The sequence below is a fragment of the Coenobita brevimanus genome, chromosome 97 (genome assembly GCF_032717465.1).
Source record: "Coenobita brevimanus isolate Jiangsu-jjx chromosome 97, ASM3271746v2, whole genome shotgun sequence".
Taxonomy (NCBI): Eukaryota; Metazoa; Arthropoda; class Malacostraca; order Decapoda; family Coenobitidae; genus Coenobita; species Coenobita brevimanus.
In genome coordinates, this window is record NC_137050.1 from 13,334,183 (window position 1) to 13,349,819 (window position 15,637).

The 15,637-nt window shown below is 41.3% G+C and overlaps 1 protein-coding gene across 1 annotated transcript in view; it reads left to right on the forward strand.

Annotated features, from left to right (window-relative positions):
* Positions 1-15,637, forward strand: part of LOC145413828 (extracellular matrix organizing protein FRAS1-like) — a 596,816-nt gene that overhangs the window by 220,387 nt on the left and 360,792 nt on the right. Inside the window, exons 21-24 of the mRNA XM_080283490.1 lie at positions 8,604-8,862; positions 9,273-9,397; positions 10,047-10,188; positions 13,620-13,895. Of these exons, the coding sequence (XP_080139616.1) occupies positions 8,604-8,862; positions 9,273-9,397; positions 10,047-10,188; positions 13,620-13,895 (802 nt within the window). The remainder of the gene's footprint in view (positions 1-8,603; positions 8,863-9,272; positions 9,398-10,046; positions 10,189-13,619; positions 13,896-15,637) is intronic.

Genomic DNA, 15,637 nt, shown 5'->3' on the forward strand with positions numbered 1-15,637 from the left:
CCGACACGCAAGCTTACAATCATTTGTTTGTTCCAATATGTCTTTGGACTCAGCCATTGTTGGGTGTGTTGGTGTCAGTGATGGAACAATATTGCAGTGCTGGAGGTCAAGCAGCAAATGAAATGCATTGAAGTAAAATAACTACTGTACTAGCTTAGGTTAGTTTAAAACTAATTTTTAGGCTTATTTTGGTGGTAAGCAGCAAGCGAAGTGCAGTGAAGTGGAATAACTACCATTTGAGGTGAACTGGAAACTTGTTTTTAGACTTTGCTGGTTGGGTGACCTACAGCCAAAAACGTGTCCCCATTGAACCCATGTTGCAATTGACTCGATATATGATAAATCCTTATGCATTTTTTCTTTTTTAGACATCATCATTGTAAAACAAGGGCATGCTGTACTTGCCCTTTTTTTTTTTTTTTTTTTTTTTTTTTTTTTTTTAAGGTTAAAAGACCATCAAAATTACACAAGTTTATTGTGTATTATGGGATGATTTTACAACCTGCGTTGTTAAATCATCTTAAAATACAATTTAATTATGCTGTAATGTTTGATGATGTTTTGTGGCACTGCAAAGGGTTTAGGCAATCTTGTATAGTATTGTAGTTAGCTTACAAATGTAGGAGCTGGTTTGGGGGAAGAGTGTGAAAATTATCAGCAGATTTCACCATTCATGTGACTGTTTGTATCATAACCCTGCAAGTATGGAGTGACCACTTAATTAGTAAAAAAAAAATAATAAAAATAAATAAATAATGTATAATTCATGCAGCATTTTAACCCCGGCTGTCCTGATTCTTTGTAAGGTAGATTACCTCCCGTGAGTGATTGTTTTATAACCAAAGTAAATTGTGCCTCATGTAAGGCTTGCAACTTGGCTCATGCAGATCTTCATTGTGCCTCATATAAGGTCTGCAGCTTGGCAAGGGTTAAGAGCAACTAATGATGCTGTATAGGCAATTGTATAAAGCTCAACTTTGTTTGCTGTCAGTGGTGCAGCGCCAGTTTTGAATCACTTCATAATTTTTTTAGCAAAGGTACAGTGAACCCTCTGTATGAATGATTTTTAACCAAGTCTTGTCTTGAGACAGGATCGGTGTGTGTGGGCCCCTTTAGCCAATTATAATACAACAGCACCCCAACATTCATCGGGTATCCCAATATTCATTGGGGCTATGTTCCTTAAACCCTCTGGAATTAATAATTTCTTGCCTAACTTGTTTGTTCTCCATATCTTATTTTTGTACTTGTCACATCCTAGGCAGGAGTTGCTGAGTATGGGCCAGCCAGTCTTATCCCCCTTTATGTTTATCAGATGGCCTTGCATATGATGTCCACCGGTAAATTTGTCATCTGAATCTACAAAAAAGTTATTAAGTATTAAGTACTGTTAATAACAGGCTTAAGATTGTGAAGCTGATTCAAAAGAAAAAATATAATTAACCCCATGGCTGCATGTCGCATTTCGGAAATGCCAATTGGTGGATTGTGTCTTCCACTCCAGAAGAGCTGCGTGAAATTTCCACAAAATTTTGTGCAGTTTTTTAATATAGCACATGAATATGCTGTCTGATTGGGATGCAGGGGTATTATAGGGCAGTCCAGCCTTTGTACTCAGTTGCTTGCTGGCAGTCATGGAGTGAACATATCAGTTGCAATCGCCATAAATCCCTCCAGCCCCCGTGGCCAATCGGGCCTGATTCTCACCCTTAAGCTCGTCCATCTCATTCCCATATTTCTCTCTCTCTCTCTCTCTCTCTCTCTCTCTTTCTTTCTCTCTGCTCTGGGTACTTCCACTTTCAATTTACTTCACATATTTCACCTTCATTTTCACCTTCACTTTCCTTATCACCTTCACTTTTATCTTCACTTTCACCTTCACTTTCAGTTTCAATTTCACTTTTACTTTCACCTTCTCTTGTCAGCCCCATAGCCTCACCAACTTCCATACCTTTCTTCCTCACACACTCATTCACCATATCCCTCCACCCTCTTCTTGGCCTACCTCGCCTCCTCCCTCCTTCAGATTCGCTCAGATATACCTTTTTCACTTCTCTATTATCATCCATTCTATCCCCATGACCATATCATCTCAGCACACTCTCTTCGATTCTGGTATCCACAGACTTCCTCACTCCACATCTTTCACGAACCACATTATTCTGTATCTGGTCCACTTTCTGTACTCCACACACATTCCTCGCAGTCCCATCTCCACTGCTGTTTCTCTTGACTTTTCATTTTCATGCCTAACCCTAGTCTCACATCCGTATGTTAAAAGTTGGCAATAATGGGGGTATCGCACGGTACCTGAAATCATAGTTTGCTGAAGAAATCATGGTAACCACCCATGGAACTGTGGTAGTCGCCAAGGATTTCGTGGGCAAAACTGGATTCCATGCAGATCCATTCCTGCTGATGATTTCCGGTACAAAACGTTTTCTCTGATACCAGAGCGAACTGAATGAAGAACTTGGAGGATATACTACAGTATTTTGTTTATTTTTTAAAAGTTATAATTCCCTCCTAGAGTGCCTGTTACTTTCCATTATATATATTATTAATTATGAAAGTTTAAATAACTTTTTATATCGTGCACAGGTGAAATAACGATGTCGATAATTGTTGTTTACATTGGGGAGCGGATACAGCTTACCACTCTGGATGAGGAGTACTGTATGTATCTTGCCATTCATTTGACACTGCAGATATGATGGCATCTGGGCAGATAGTATGGAAAAGGGCTGCTGAAATCGCCCTCATTGAAAAAGTTTGGCCATTCCCTTGTGACGAGAAGGCAGCTCCGTAGACGCCTTCTTGTGGTTTTGGCTGCTGCCACTTCTTTCTTCTCAAGTGTCACTACTGCAACAGCCAATGCAGCAATCACTCTTCCCTCAGCAAATTCAAGAAAAGCCATGTTGCATCTGATACGTGTGAGATGGTGGGACAGACTCTGGAGTGCTTTGTTTACATTTTTGCCGACCGTCGGCAGCATTCGAGGAACGTGTGCGATAGGATTTGTGCCTGGTTCCAGCAAACCAGGAACGCATTCCGTCGGCAAACCATGATTTCAGGTACCGTGTGATACCCCCTTAACACTCACATAAGCATCGTGCAGCTGCAACACTCAGACTTTTGTGTCTTACCAAGGCCTTCATAGCACCAGCTACTTTCCATCCTTGTGTCACTCTACTTTCCATTACTTTTGCACATTTTTCTCTCAGTTCTGTCAATGTACCCAGGTACTTGAACTTTCCCCAGTTCCAGTCTCTCTCCACTCACCGTAACACCACATTAGGATTCACCTTCTCTCTCAGTAACCATCACTTTACACTTTGCTACATTTACTCTCAAGACACGATGTTCACAGACATCTGCAAAACTCAGAACTAGTCTACCAAGCTCTTGTCCAGTATTTGCAAGTAGCACTGCATCATCAGCATACAACAAAGATATTCCATCCATCACCATTCATTACCACCACCATCCCTCTTTCCATTGCTCGTGTTTTTGCTTCTCTCATCACCCCATCCATACATATAATGAACAAACATAGGGACATCACACAGCCTGGTCGCCTGTCCACATTGAAGGTAAACCATTCACTTCAATGCCCATTTACCTTTACACATGCCTCACTACATTTTGTTTTTGTATCATATTTGAAGGTTCCAACATGCTTGCATGCTTTGGCCTTGGTCACCTAATGGCGGCTCTCCATACTGCCCGATCTATGACAGCCTCCCTGTGCAGTCTCTTAACCCTGAGGTCACACTTAACCTGGGCTGTTCCGAGTGCGACTGCTCAATACAACCCTGGTTAAGCAGGTGAATTTTGAATATAGTGCCATGGTGACCAAGGCCGACCCATGCAAGTATGTTTGAGCCTTCAAAACCGAAACCAAAAAAGAAAACGAACACCATACATTCCAATAGGGAATCAGACACTTCGATGTTCATCCATGGCTTTACCAAGGTAAATATTGAACTAATACAGTAATCCCCGTACTTTCCGGACGCCCACTTTCCAGACACCCCACTTACTGGACATTGTGGGCCTGGACCTTAGGAACCCAAAAATGGCCAAAATAAGACAAAATCTCCAAAAAATCCTAATTTTTTCCCACCCATAATTTGAAATTGCCGGGCAGTGCCGATCAGCTGGTTTACACCATGGTCCCTTCACCCCTTCCTTCCTCCCCCCTTCCCTCTCCCCTGTCAGGTTTGCCATTTGGTATTTTTCATTACCAAATATGGGCCAGTTTGGTATTGAAAAATTTGTTTGGTAATGAATCAGAATAATGCATTACCAAACGGATTTTTCACATGTATGAGGATACACAGGATGGAGATGGTGGATTGTTTGCTCTCTCTGATTAATCTGCTAGCCAACATAGCGTGAAAATAATCAACATGCAGTTAATTATAAGGAGATTGATTACATGTATTTCCACTTGTATATATAATTAGTGAAGAATAAATGCTAGCTTTATGAGTTTAGTAATGAAAAGTTAAATTTGGTAATGAAAATTGAGGAGTTTGGTAACGTGGCCGTTGCGATCTGGCAACTCTGTTTCCCCGTCATCAACAGTTCCTGCCTAACTTCGGTCATGAGTAGATGCTCATCTCAATGGAAGCCACACTTGCTCATTTTTTGTGAATAAACTGCAATACCTCGCCACTTGACCACACGGGAATTTACAGTGTTGTGCAGTGTTCAGATATTAGAACTCAGAGTCCAAAGGATCAACTGCTGAGTGCAAATTGGCGGTTGAAACTGGCGTGGTGCAGTTAAGAATGTACAATGTTAAACAATTATAACTCACAGTGCAAAGAAATAAGTACAGCACAACACTGGATTCCTGTATGTGCGTCAAGAGCATTTTCACCACTGCCAAATCCTTTAGAAAAGGCGGCCACAGACGTGCTGTAAGTACCCTGGCTGAGGTATGGTCACTTCTGATTCCTCATTCTTTGGTTCCTTTTGATTTATTTCATTCTTTGGGTCCATTATTGGTGTGAATAGGGTCTTAAATAGGTTTAAGTAGGTGCTATGCATGTCTGGTAGGGAGTTATTTAGGTGGCTTTCAAAGTTAGGCTGGGTTAAGGTCCTTAAGTACCAGTCCAGGAGCCAGGGGCCCACTTTCCGGACATGCCTTTGGCTGTATTACATCGGATAGTAGAGGGATTACTGTATTTCATTACTATATACTTGGCATGTGTTCTCTCAATTCCTAAGACAAAATTTGGCCTTTGGGAAATTTCATTTTTACCCCTATGTCTGCACACCATGCACACCTCCAAAAAACCGCCTTGTGCAGTTAATGGGTTAATGACCTCGTCCCACGGCTTTTTTGGTCTACTCCTCACAGTCCAACCCCCAATATTAACGCTTCTCACTTTCTGCACCCAATTATCATCCCTCATCCTTGCCACATGCCCAGACCATCTCAATTTACCTCTCCTCATCACATCAATATACTCCAGTCCCATCCTGCCTCTCAACTATTCCATTATAAACCCAGCCCCTCCAGGCCTTGCACGCAGGGATGCACTGCACATCCACCTAATCATCGTTATTCCTGTACGTTTGAACCAGTTCTCAGCCTAGCCGCAGAACTAGCTCCAAACCCACCTCCTGCACTTAACGTGTCTCCCAAATAACAAAACTCTTGCACACGCTCAAGAGACTCACCAGCAAGTTCAGTCCTATCACGCCTGACAATCTCCACCTACTCTCCCTGACACGCCGCACACATAAAATCAGCATTATCTCGCAGTCTACCTCTAATACCACTACATCTCTTATGCACCCACTTATCACAAACACTGCACAAGTTGGAATTACTTCCCATGCCCTTGTGTCAAATTGCACATGGCCACTCTCCCTCCTCATTGACAGTACTGCCTTCAACCCTAGATATCATCACTTTTGTTTTATCTGCATTTACTCTTAAGTCCTTCTGCCCCATACCATCTCTCCACTTCCTAATTCTTTCCTCTGCCTCCCTTTCATTCTCAACAATCAACACCAAATCATCAGTATATGACATCTCCCACGGTAGTCCATTTCTGAAGTCAGGTGAGAGGGCTTCAGGTACCATGATAAACAACAATGGACTCAAAGCTGACCCCTGCTTCATGCCAACATTCACTGAAAACTCATCATTCAAATCTCCATTCACTCTAACTTGGGTGCGAGCACCCACATACATGGCCATAACCACCGTAACCAGCCACTCCTCCATCCCAAGCTTTCTTATTGCTCACTTCACCACCTCTCTAGGGACTTTCGAAAGCCTTCTCCAATTCAACAACAAAAAAAGAAAAAAAGTACAATTCCCTCTTCTTTCCTCTATATCTTTCCTGAAGCTGTCGAACAATGACTATGGCATCAGTGTTCCCCCTGCCTGGCATAAACCCAAACTGCATCTCATCAATATTCACTCTTTCTCTAATCATACCTTCAAGAACTCTCTCCATTACCTTCATTATATGATACTAAAAGCTTTATGCTTCTAAAATTTCCTTTTACCAGGGCATCACCCATCCCCTTGTATACCTTTACAGTTACACTCTTCAGCCAATCATCTGGGACAACACACTCATATATAATCATATTTATCAGGTCAGTGACTAACCTCACTCCTATATTTCCTGAGGCCTTCAGCATTTCAGCAGTCAACCCATACACACCTACTGCCTTCCCCACATGCATCCTGCCTAGTGCTTCACTCACAGCAGCAGTGTCAATCAAAGGCCAAGGGCCAAACACTGGATCTGCTGGCTCCAAACCTTCCCTTTCCCAGTCAAACTCATTACTTCCATCATAAAAACACTTGACAGCACCTAGCAGCTTACCATCTACACCATACATGTGCAAAACCTTCCACAATCCTTCTCTGTCTACTCTGTTGTATGCTTTTTCCAGATCCACAAATGCCATAAACACCTTATAGTCCTTCTCACAAGCCTCTCCACTATCTGTCTCACTTTAAATATTTGATCCACACATCCTCTGCCACACCTAAAGCCACCCTGTTCGTCACTCACTAGGACTTCTGATATCTCTCTTACTTTATAATAATTCTTGCATATACCTTCCCAACAACACTCGGTAAACTTATGCCATGATAATTCTTGCACTCACTTCACTCACCTTTATTTTTGTACTGAGGTACAATCACAGCCTTTTCCCACTCTGCTGGCACAGTTTCGCTGTTTCACTTATCCATGCCTTCTTACATAGCACTTCATTCCTCTCTCTCCACTACACTTAATCATCACTTCATACACCTCATCAACCCCAGCTGCTTTCCCATTTTTCAGCTGCTTCATGGCATTCTTCATCTCTGTGGGTGTCATGTTTCTTGGCAATGCATTCCTTCTTTGTACATCCCCAAAACCAGTCCTCTTAACAGTCACTCTGCTTTCTCCATTCACATTGATCAGACTTTCAAAATTTTCTTTCTGTCTGGTCCTTACTTCATCCCCATGGGTTAATAATTTACAACTTGCATCCTTTACAGTTTCACATTCTTTCCACTGTCACTTCTACATTTCTGCACCTCTATCCAGAATAACTTCATATTTTCTAAGTAATTTGCATTCATTTTACTTTCTGGATCATCATTTGACTGGTAGGTGGGGGAGCTCACCATCCACTCACTCGATGTAGTGCTGCTCTCGGGTGTCTGCCCTTTCCTCTCCATCCTTCTTTCCTTCCATTCTCTTCTGCCTTTCTTCCCTTCATTCTTTCCTTGTCCTTCTGCCTATGGGTGACTTTACACTCCCTCTTCTGTCTTTCTTTCCTTCATTCTTTCCACTTCCTTCAGCCTGTGGATGACTCTACACTGAGTGACAAGCCAAATGGTTTCCTGTGCACCAGGAAACCATTTACTATGCTGAGTGGTAACCATATAACCAAATTTTGGCGCCTGGTGGTTTAGTGGGTAATTATTGCGCTCCAGTCGGATTGAGCCGGTGAAGGTTTATATCCAAGGGATGGTTGGGGTTGATTGCTCATGTAATGCCACTCAGGGATGAGTGAGGCTGGTCACTCTCATCTTAAATGTCGGGACTGTAATGCCACGAATTTAGTATTCATGTATATGTTTAGAGGTACTGTAATTTCTAAGTTAGATAGAGTGTAATCTGAATACTAGTCTATAAGGCTCCTGTTCTAAGTAGTAGTTCATGTGTTAATGATCGATGTAGGGACAACTTTATTTTTATATGTATATATCTCTGTATCTATGCATTGGTAGTGTAAGTGGAAGTGTTGAGCTATGGGAGTTCCCCCCATCTGGTTGCTAATGAATAACAGATGTGGGCAACGTCATCCCCTTGCTTGTGGCATTACAGGACCAACTGCCTAACCCTGGGCTCCTACGCTCCTCATGGGGCAGTGTAGGATTGGATGATGGATGGATGGATCATCATTTACCCCCTGCTAGTTCCATTTCACTAGTCTCTTTAAGTACTTCTTGCTCTCAATATGTTTAGTTCATATTCACATTACTGCTTAACCAAAGATCAGTACAAACTTGTATCTCTGAAGAAGCTAGCCAGGCCTAACTTGATAATTGATAATTCTTCACACAGGTACAGGCCGGCCAGGCTGTGATCCTCAGTTCCAGCCACTTTTCCTTCTCTGGAGGCAGGAACAGAGCAGGAGAAAATTTTGTGTACACCATCACCCACCCACTACCTGCCCACCATGGTTCTCTCTTCCACATTGACTCACCTGGCTTGGAACTGCATCAGTTCACGCAGTCAGACATTAATGATATGAAAATTGTTTATATGCCACCTTTTGGCGACCTTGGCCAAGAGGACCAATACTTCAGCTTTAAATTTACCAGTACGTGACTGACATTGAAAGTACTGATTGTACCTGTATTGTATTAAATTGGCTTCCAGTATATGGTGGAGTATTGTACTGAAGAATGTTGTTGGTCTCTTATGCATCAGTACCATTAGCCATGAAATGTTGTTTCAGAAATTCATTGGACATGATTAATCCTCTCAGTTGGACAGCATTGTCCGTATATGAACTTATTATTTTCAGGTGCTTCTATTTAATGATTTTTTAATGAAAGGACTAGAAACATAATCCATTAACCCTCTCATTATGATATTGTGATATATTTTACTCATGCTATCACCAGATAATTTTTGTAATTAATAGGATTTGCCCAGTGAAAGGATTAAGTACATTTAAATCCTAACCATAACATATATGGTTTTCCCTCCTTCATATTTAATGGACAGTTTGGGACCAAACATCAGGACAGGGCAGCACACTTCCAGAGCAGAAGTTCACCATTCATGTTACTCCAGTTCCAGGCACCCACCTTACTTTCACACATGCAGACCCTCACCTTACTGTCACCAAGGTCAGTGTCTTATTTTCCCCTTCTGTAACATAGTGTATTTCATCTAATTTGGCTGCACTGTATTAGACAAGAGAAGATTAAAAATGAGTGGATATACACTACAGTAATTCCTAACATAACATGATAGATGTGTTCCTTAAAATTGCTGTGTTAAGTGAAAATCGTATTAAGAAAGGGTTGTTTTCCAATAAGAAAGATTATATTTTTCATATATTTAAAAAGTTATGTTCAGGGCTGCAGTTAATTATGAAAGTGGATTGTATGTTGTGACTGGGTGTATGAAGGCATATTAAATATTTAAAAAGTTTAAGTCCAAGTAAGTAAAAGAAATTGTGATGTATTGAGATCTATGCTAGTGTAAGTTACAGCAGTGGTGGCCCTTTAGTGCACTTCCTTACAACTGTGTTGTGAGTGATAGCATGTAAAGTGAAAGGTATTTGTTGAGAAACATCATAATGAAAAACTTTTTAATTGATTTTGAGAAACAGCTTCATAATGAAAAGCAGGGTAAGTGAAAGTGTGCTAAATGAGGGATCACTGTACTGTGTCAAGGTACCTTATACATTTACTAACATATAATACTTTGGTCTACAGTATTAATATATGATTTTTCATTATTAAAAATACTCAGACATTTTATCTCTTTAAGGGAGGAACTGTTGCCATTAAAAATGATGTGTTTGATGTGAGCAATGGTGGGGCAGGAGTTCACTACATCCTGCTAGAGGCTCCTACACATGGCAACATAACCAGGCAGGCACTTGGCTTCGAACCCATACTTTTTACTGAAGGTAATTAATAACGTAAAGCATTAGGGTATGTATGTAGAGCTCCCTGAGTAAGTTTTATTGCAGGATGCCATAAAAATGTACCTATATTTGCTGCATTAGTCTCCACACTATTCATCTATACAATACCAAATTATGTGAACCCAAGTAGGGCTTATTAGTAGCCACTGATATGGAAATATTTAAATTACACACACACACACACACACACACACACACACACACACACACACACAGATAGATAGATGTGAGAGAGAGAGACAGACAGACAGAGACAGAGACAGAGGAGCTGCAAGACCTGGTGAATGAGATTGGGAGACTTTGTAAGAAACAGAATGTAAAGGCGAACGTAGGAAAGAGTAAAGTTTTGATCTTTGAGAGAAATTGAGTCACTGAATGTACAGTGAGGCTGGATGAGGAGGAAATGGAAAATATGAGTGCACTCAAGTACTTGGGTAGTTTGATGAGTAAGGTTGAAAGTTTAGAGGGTGAAGTGCTTGAAGGGGTACAACAAGGAAGGAAGGTTGCTAGTTCCTTGAAAAAAGTGATAAGAAACAGGGAAGTGAGCATGGAAGTGAAAAAGTTACCGCGTGACAGTATTGGGATACCAACTCGTAACGTATGGAAGTGAAGCTTGGACCTTGTTGGAGGGACACAAGAGTGAGAGCAGTGGAAATGAGTTAGTTGAGAGGAGCATGTGGAGCCACATGGAGAGACAGACTGACAAATGAGGAAGTGAAGGAGTGTTGTGGTGTGGATGTGGATGTGATAGGAAGCGTTAGGAGCAACACACTGAGGTGGTTTTGGCCATGTGGAGAGGATGGAGAGTAAGAGATTGACAAGAAGAGTGTATGAGAGTGAGGATGAGGGGGGGAGAGGGAGGAGGAGGCAAAGGATGAGATGGAAGGATGGAGTGGAGAGGTATATGAGAGAGGGGGATGTGAGCTGTGAGCAGGGCAGTGAAATGCCGGGGGACAGGGCAACATGGAGGCGATTTGTTTGCTGCCACCTGTTACGGGTTTAAGGCATCTGGCAATAGATGGATAGAGATAGATGTAAAGGAAAATACCAGAAAAGGGGGACTTGATGATCCATCATTAGTAGGTCTTATATTTACCAGGCAAAGTAATGATATTGACCACATAATGCATCATCCTCCAGTCAGCAAAAACAACCATGTAGTATTAAACTTTTACTTTAGAATTGCATATGCTGTAGTTAGCAGTAATAAAAGTTACAAAAAGAGCCTAAACTACAAAAAGGGCAAGTACCATGACCTAAAGAACAACTTTATAATAGTAGATTGGGATAAGGAACTTAGAGGACAAGATATGATTATTATATGTAGAAAATTATATGAATTATATGAAACAGGAGTCCAAAATTATATCTATCAGTACAAAGAAAGAGAAATAAGGATCATTGTGTTGAACTACAATGTAAACTGAGATGTGGGCACCATCCAGCCCTCTTAAGCTACCAGAAGAGGCTGGATGACTCTGTCGCTGATGCCTGTCCAGGATGCAACACAGCACCCCATACTATTAAGCACATTATGGAAGACTGCATTGCACACAATCACCTATGCCAACAACACAACATACACTCTTTGAGAGCTCTGTGGGAAAGCCCGGTCTCGGCCATGGCCTTCCTAAGGGACTCGGGGCTGTTCGGCCAGACTTCCTAGGGAACAACTACTACTACTACTACTACTACTGTCAGTTACCCATCATTGCAATACCCGGCCCAACACAATATCTGACGCTGCTGGCTCAGCTCTGTTACAGCAATATCCGGTGAAATTATGCAACATCTGGCTCTGAAAAAATATGTAATCGGTGGTTCTATTTATCTGATGTTGAGGCATATCAACCGGCTCCTAAGTGGTAGCTAACTGACACTGTATTACTGTACTGTATCATTCTTTTATTGTATTTTGTGCTTAGTTTTCATCTTTTACTTATGGGAAAGTTGAGGGTTGAGATGGATAGTAACACACTATCTGGCTTGAGATGAAATGTTAAGCCAATGGGGATACTATGCAATATTCAGTGTTTCACTTTATTTGGCATAGGGCATGGCTGAATTACAATGGATAATTGAGACTTGAGAGTACAGTGGGGCACCAATTTTCGCGCCTAATTGGGTCCAAAAATAATGCGCGAAAGTGGAATTAGCGAAAGTTGGGGCATTGTCTTTATGGCAAAAAGGCTAATTGGTTCTCGATTATCCTAAAGTAACATCAGATTTTCATTTTCACTTGCAATACAGTACATCAAATCACTGTTGTACATTGCATTGTGAGATACAAACAATAAAAACTGTACAGTACACATTATATGAGGAGAAACATACCACAGAGACCAGGTTGAGGTGTTTAATGGATGTTGGGGGTAAGTATCCGAGGCGTGTGGCGGGCTTATTTAGCCACGCCAGACGTATTGGCGGCACCTCTTGCTGCCTCGCTACCACTCTCTCTCTCTGCCTCCTCAGATGCAACCACCAGGCTCTCCCCCCACACCACCAGGCCCTTTCCCCACACTACCAGGTATAGTAGAGGCCATTGAACTGTGAGAATCCAACACAATGGAGCTAGCACGCTCGTACACAATGGCGGGAATGGGTGGACAGAGTGTTGACATGACGTCATTCAAGATGGCGGTGGGTTGCTGGCGGGCGGTGCAGGAAATTCAAAGTTCAAAATATTGTCCCAAACCCAAAATTTGTGCACGAAAATCGATTTTTTTCAAGCAAAAGTGGAAGTTAGGGAATATTTGGTGCATGCCGCGAAAGTGGATTCCGGGAATCCTGCTGTAGCGAAAGTTGGTGCACTACTGTAGTCTCTAATATTTGTATATATTGTACAGTGAACCCTTGGTCATCGTGCACTTGGTTGTAGTGGTCTTTGTTACCACAGCAAGATGAATATCTGCTTTCAGACCATTATCATGCATTTTTCAACAAGAAAAGCATTGTTTTTATGCACCTGAGCTGGTTCTGCCAATGATGATGGTGCAATATCTGAGTTTTCTTATTGCCTTGAGGGATTCAAAGATGAACCCCTACTTGAGGAGATAATCCATGATGATGGAGACCGTTATCTCTCCATCTTCTAGCCTCAGAACCGTTACCTCAAGCCTGTCTCAGGTCTCTCTGTGGTACGTGTTTGTTCCTTACTGTGCCCTTTTAATCACTTTCTGTTTGCCTTGCCATGCCTCTGTGTGTACCTACCATAACAGTATGCATGTATTTTAGTAGTTATAAATTATTGTTAGAGGGAAAATTTGGGTTAACAAGTGACATGATAGGTACCAATTAGGATAAATTCCATAGGTTCAGTGCTTTCAATACTGGACGATTTTATTATCACTAGGTTTGGTACCAGTTATGCATAATAACTAAGGTATCACCCTATAACTGCATAACCTTTTCAGAGGACACACTGCTGAGGGAGGAACTCGAGTTGTTTCATATGGAATACAAGCATGATGGGTCTAACACCACCTTTGACTCATTTGTGATCCTGGCACTTGGACAGTCCTCGGAGGCCAGCACTCGTATAACCCTCACCATCATACCTCATCGTGCCCAATCCACTCCGAACCATACAGCCCCTCACACCAACCAGCTGCACCCTGATTTTGATCCTGACTACAGCCAGCACCCAGTCAAGAGCCACAATGCTACATTTTTTATCACACTACTAGAATGTAAGTACTGTTCTGTAGTTATCTGCCTTTTTCTTGCTTTACATTTGTTAGCCAATATTATGTTCAGAATGGTTTACAGGAAATTGCCTGAATATGAATACATCAGAAGGAATTTTTTATATTGCAAAGTGAAAATGTCAGAGATTGCAAACCAGGAAAAAAATGCTTTTTCCAGAGAAAATTGAACAAAAGAGAACGAAAGTCCAGATCTGTTCATTTTGAGATGCCTAGACACATTTATGTTTATAGACTGCAGGTAACTGGGAGTGGGAATGACAGATTGAGGAAGACAGTTCCAAAGTTGACTAGTTGTGAAAGACTGAGAATACGGTACTGGTTAACTTTAACATTGAAAAATTACCATGAAAAATTACCCAGAAAGGGAGTGAGTGTGTGTATCTAGATGTGTTGTGTGCCCACTGTAATAGAGAAAGGATGGAAACAGTTAGTTCAGAAGAGCATTGACTTTTGAAATAGCAAATATAGAGGGAGAGAAATGTGACACTGTAGTGACAGGAGAGAGGTTGGAAGGAAGCAGTAAGAGAAGAGGCAGTGATAAGACTAAAATACTTTTACTCCACTCTGTATGGAAGAGCTGTATGTGGTGCAGTGCTTCCTCCCCCCCCCCTCCCCCACACATGCAGACTCAAATATGAGAGATGTATTTTACTTGGGCAAATAAAACCCCTTTTTTATTTCATCTGCTGTGCTGGATTGAAAAAAAGAATGGAGTTTATTCTACATCCCCAGAATCTACAGAGCTGATATTTCAAGGAAAACTGATTTTTACTTAATGAGTGAAAGAAATGCTGAGGATATTGAGACTGTGATTTTTATTTTGTCAAAGAAAAGTGAATAAGGCCACTGTATTAGTTCAGGATCTGCATAGAGTTTAAAACAGCATGGAGTTAGTTCTGTTCACCCAGTCTCAAGAATGGCTGATTTTTGCAAGATCACATGAGAGAAATACATATAGGGTTTTAAGAGTTGGTTATGAACTGAGCTATTTATTATTTAATATATATATATCCATCATCCAATTCTACGTTGCCCCATGAGAAGCGTAGAAGCCCGGGGCTAGGCACTTTGGTCCTGACATTTAAGATGAGAGTGACCAGCCTTACTCATCCCTGAGTGGCATTACATGAGCAATAACCCCAACCATCCCTTGGATTTAAACCTTCACCGGCTCAATCTGATTGGAGTGCTGTAATTACCCACTAAACCACCAGGTGCCATAATTTGGTTTTATATATATATATATATATATATATATATATATATATATAGATAGATAGATAGATAGATAGATAGATATAGATAGATAGATAGAAATGTATAAATATATATATATATATATATATATATATATATACACACACACACACACACACACACACACACACACACACACACACACACAGTAATCCTCCAACGTAATAGAGCCCGAGCAGCATCCAGGACTTGGGAAAAATGTTCCTGGACAGGTACTAATACACCCCAACCCAACCTAACTTTGAAAACCTCTTAAATAACTCCCTACCGGACATGCACAGCACCTATTTAAGACCCTACTCACACAAATAAGGGACAGAAACCATAAAATAAATGAAAAGGAACCAGAGAATGGGAAATTAGAAGTGAATAAGGAAATATTTAGCAGTGTACAGGGTACTTACTACACGCCTGTGGCCCTCGTGAAGATTAACTTGCCTCCTCTATGGGTCTGACAGTGGTGAAGG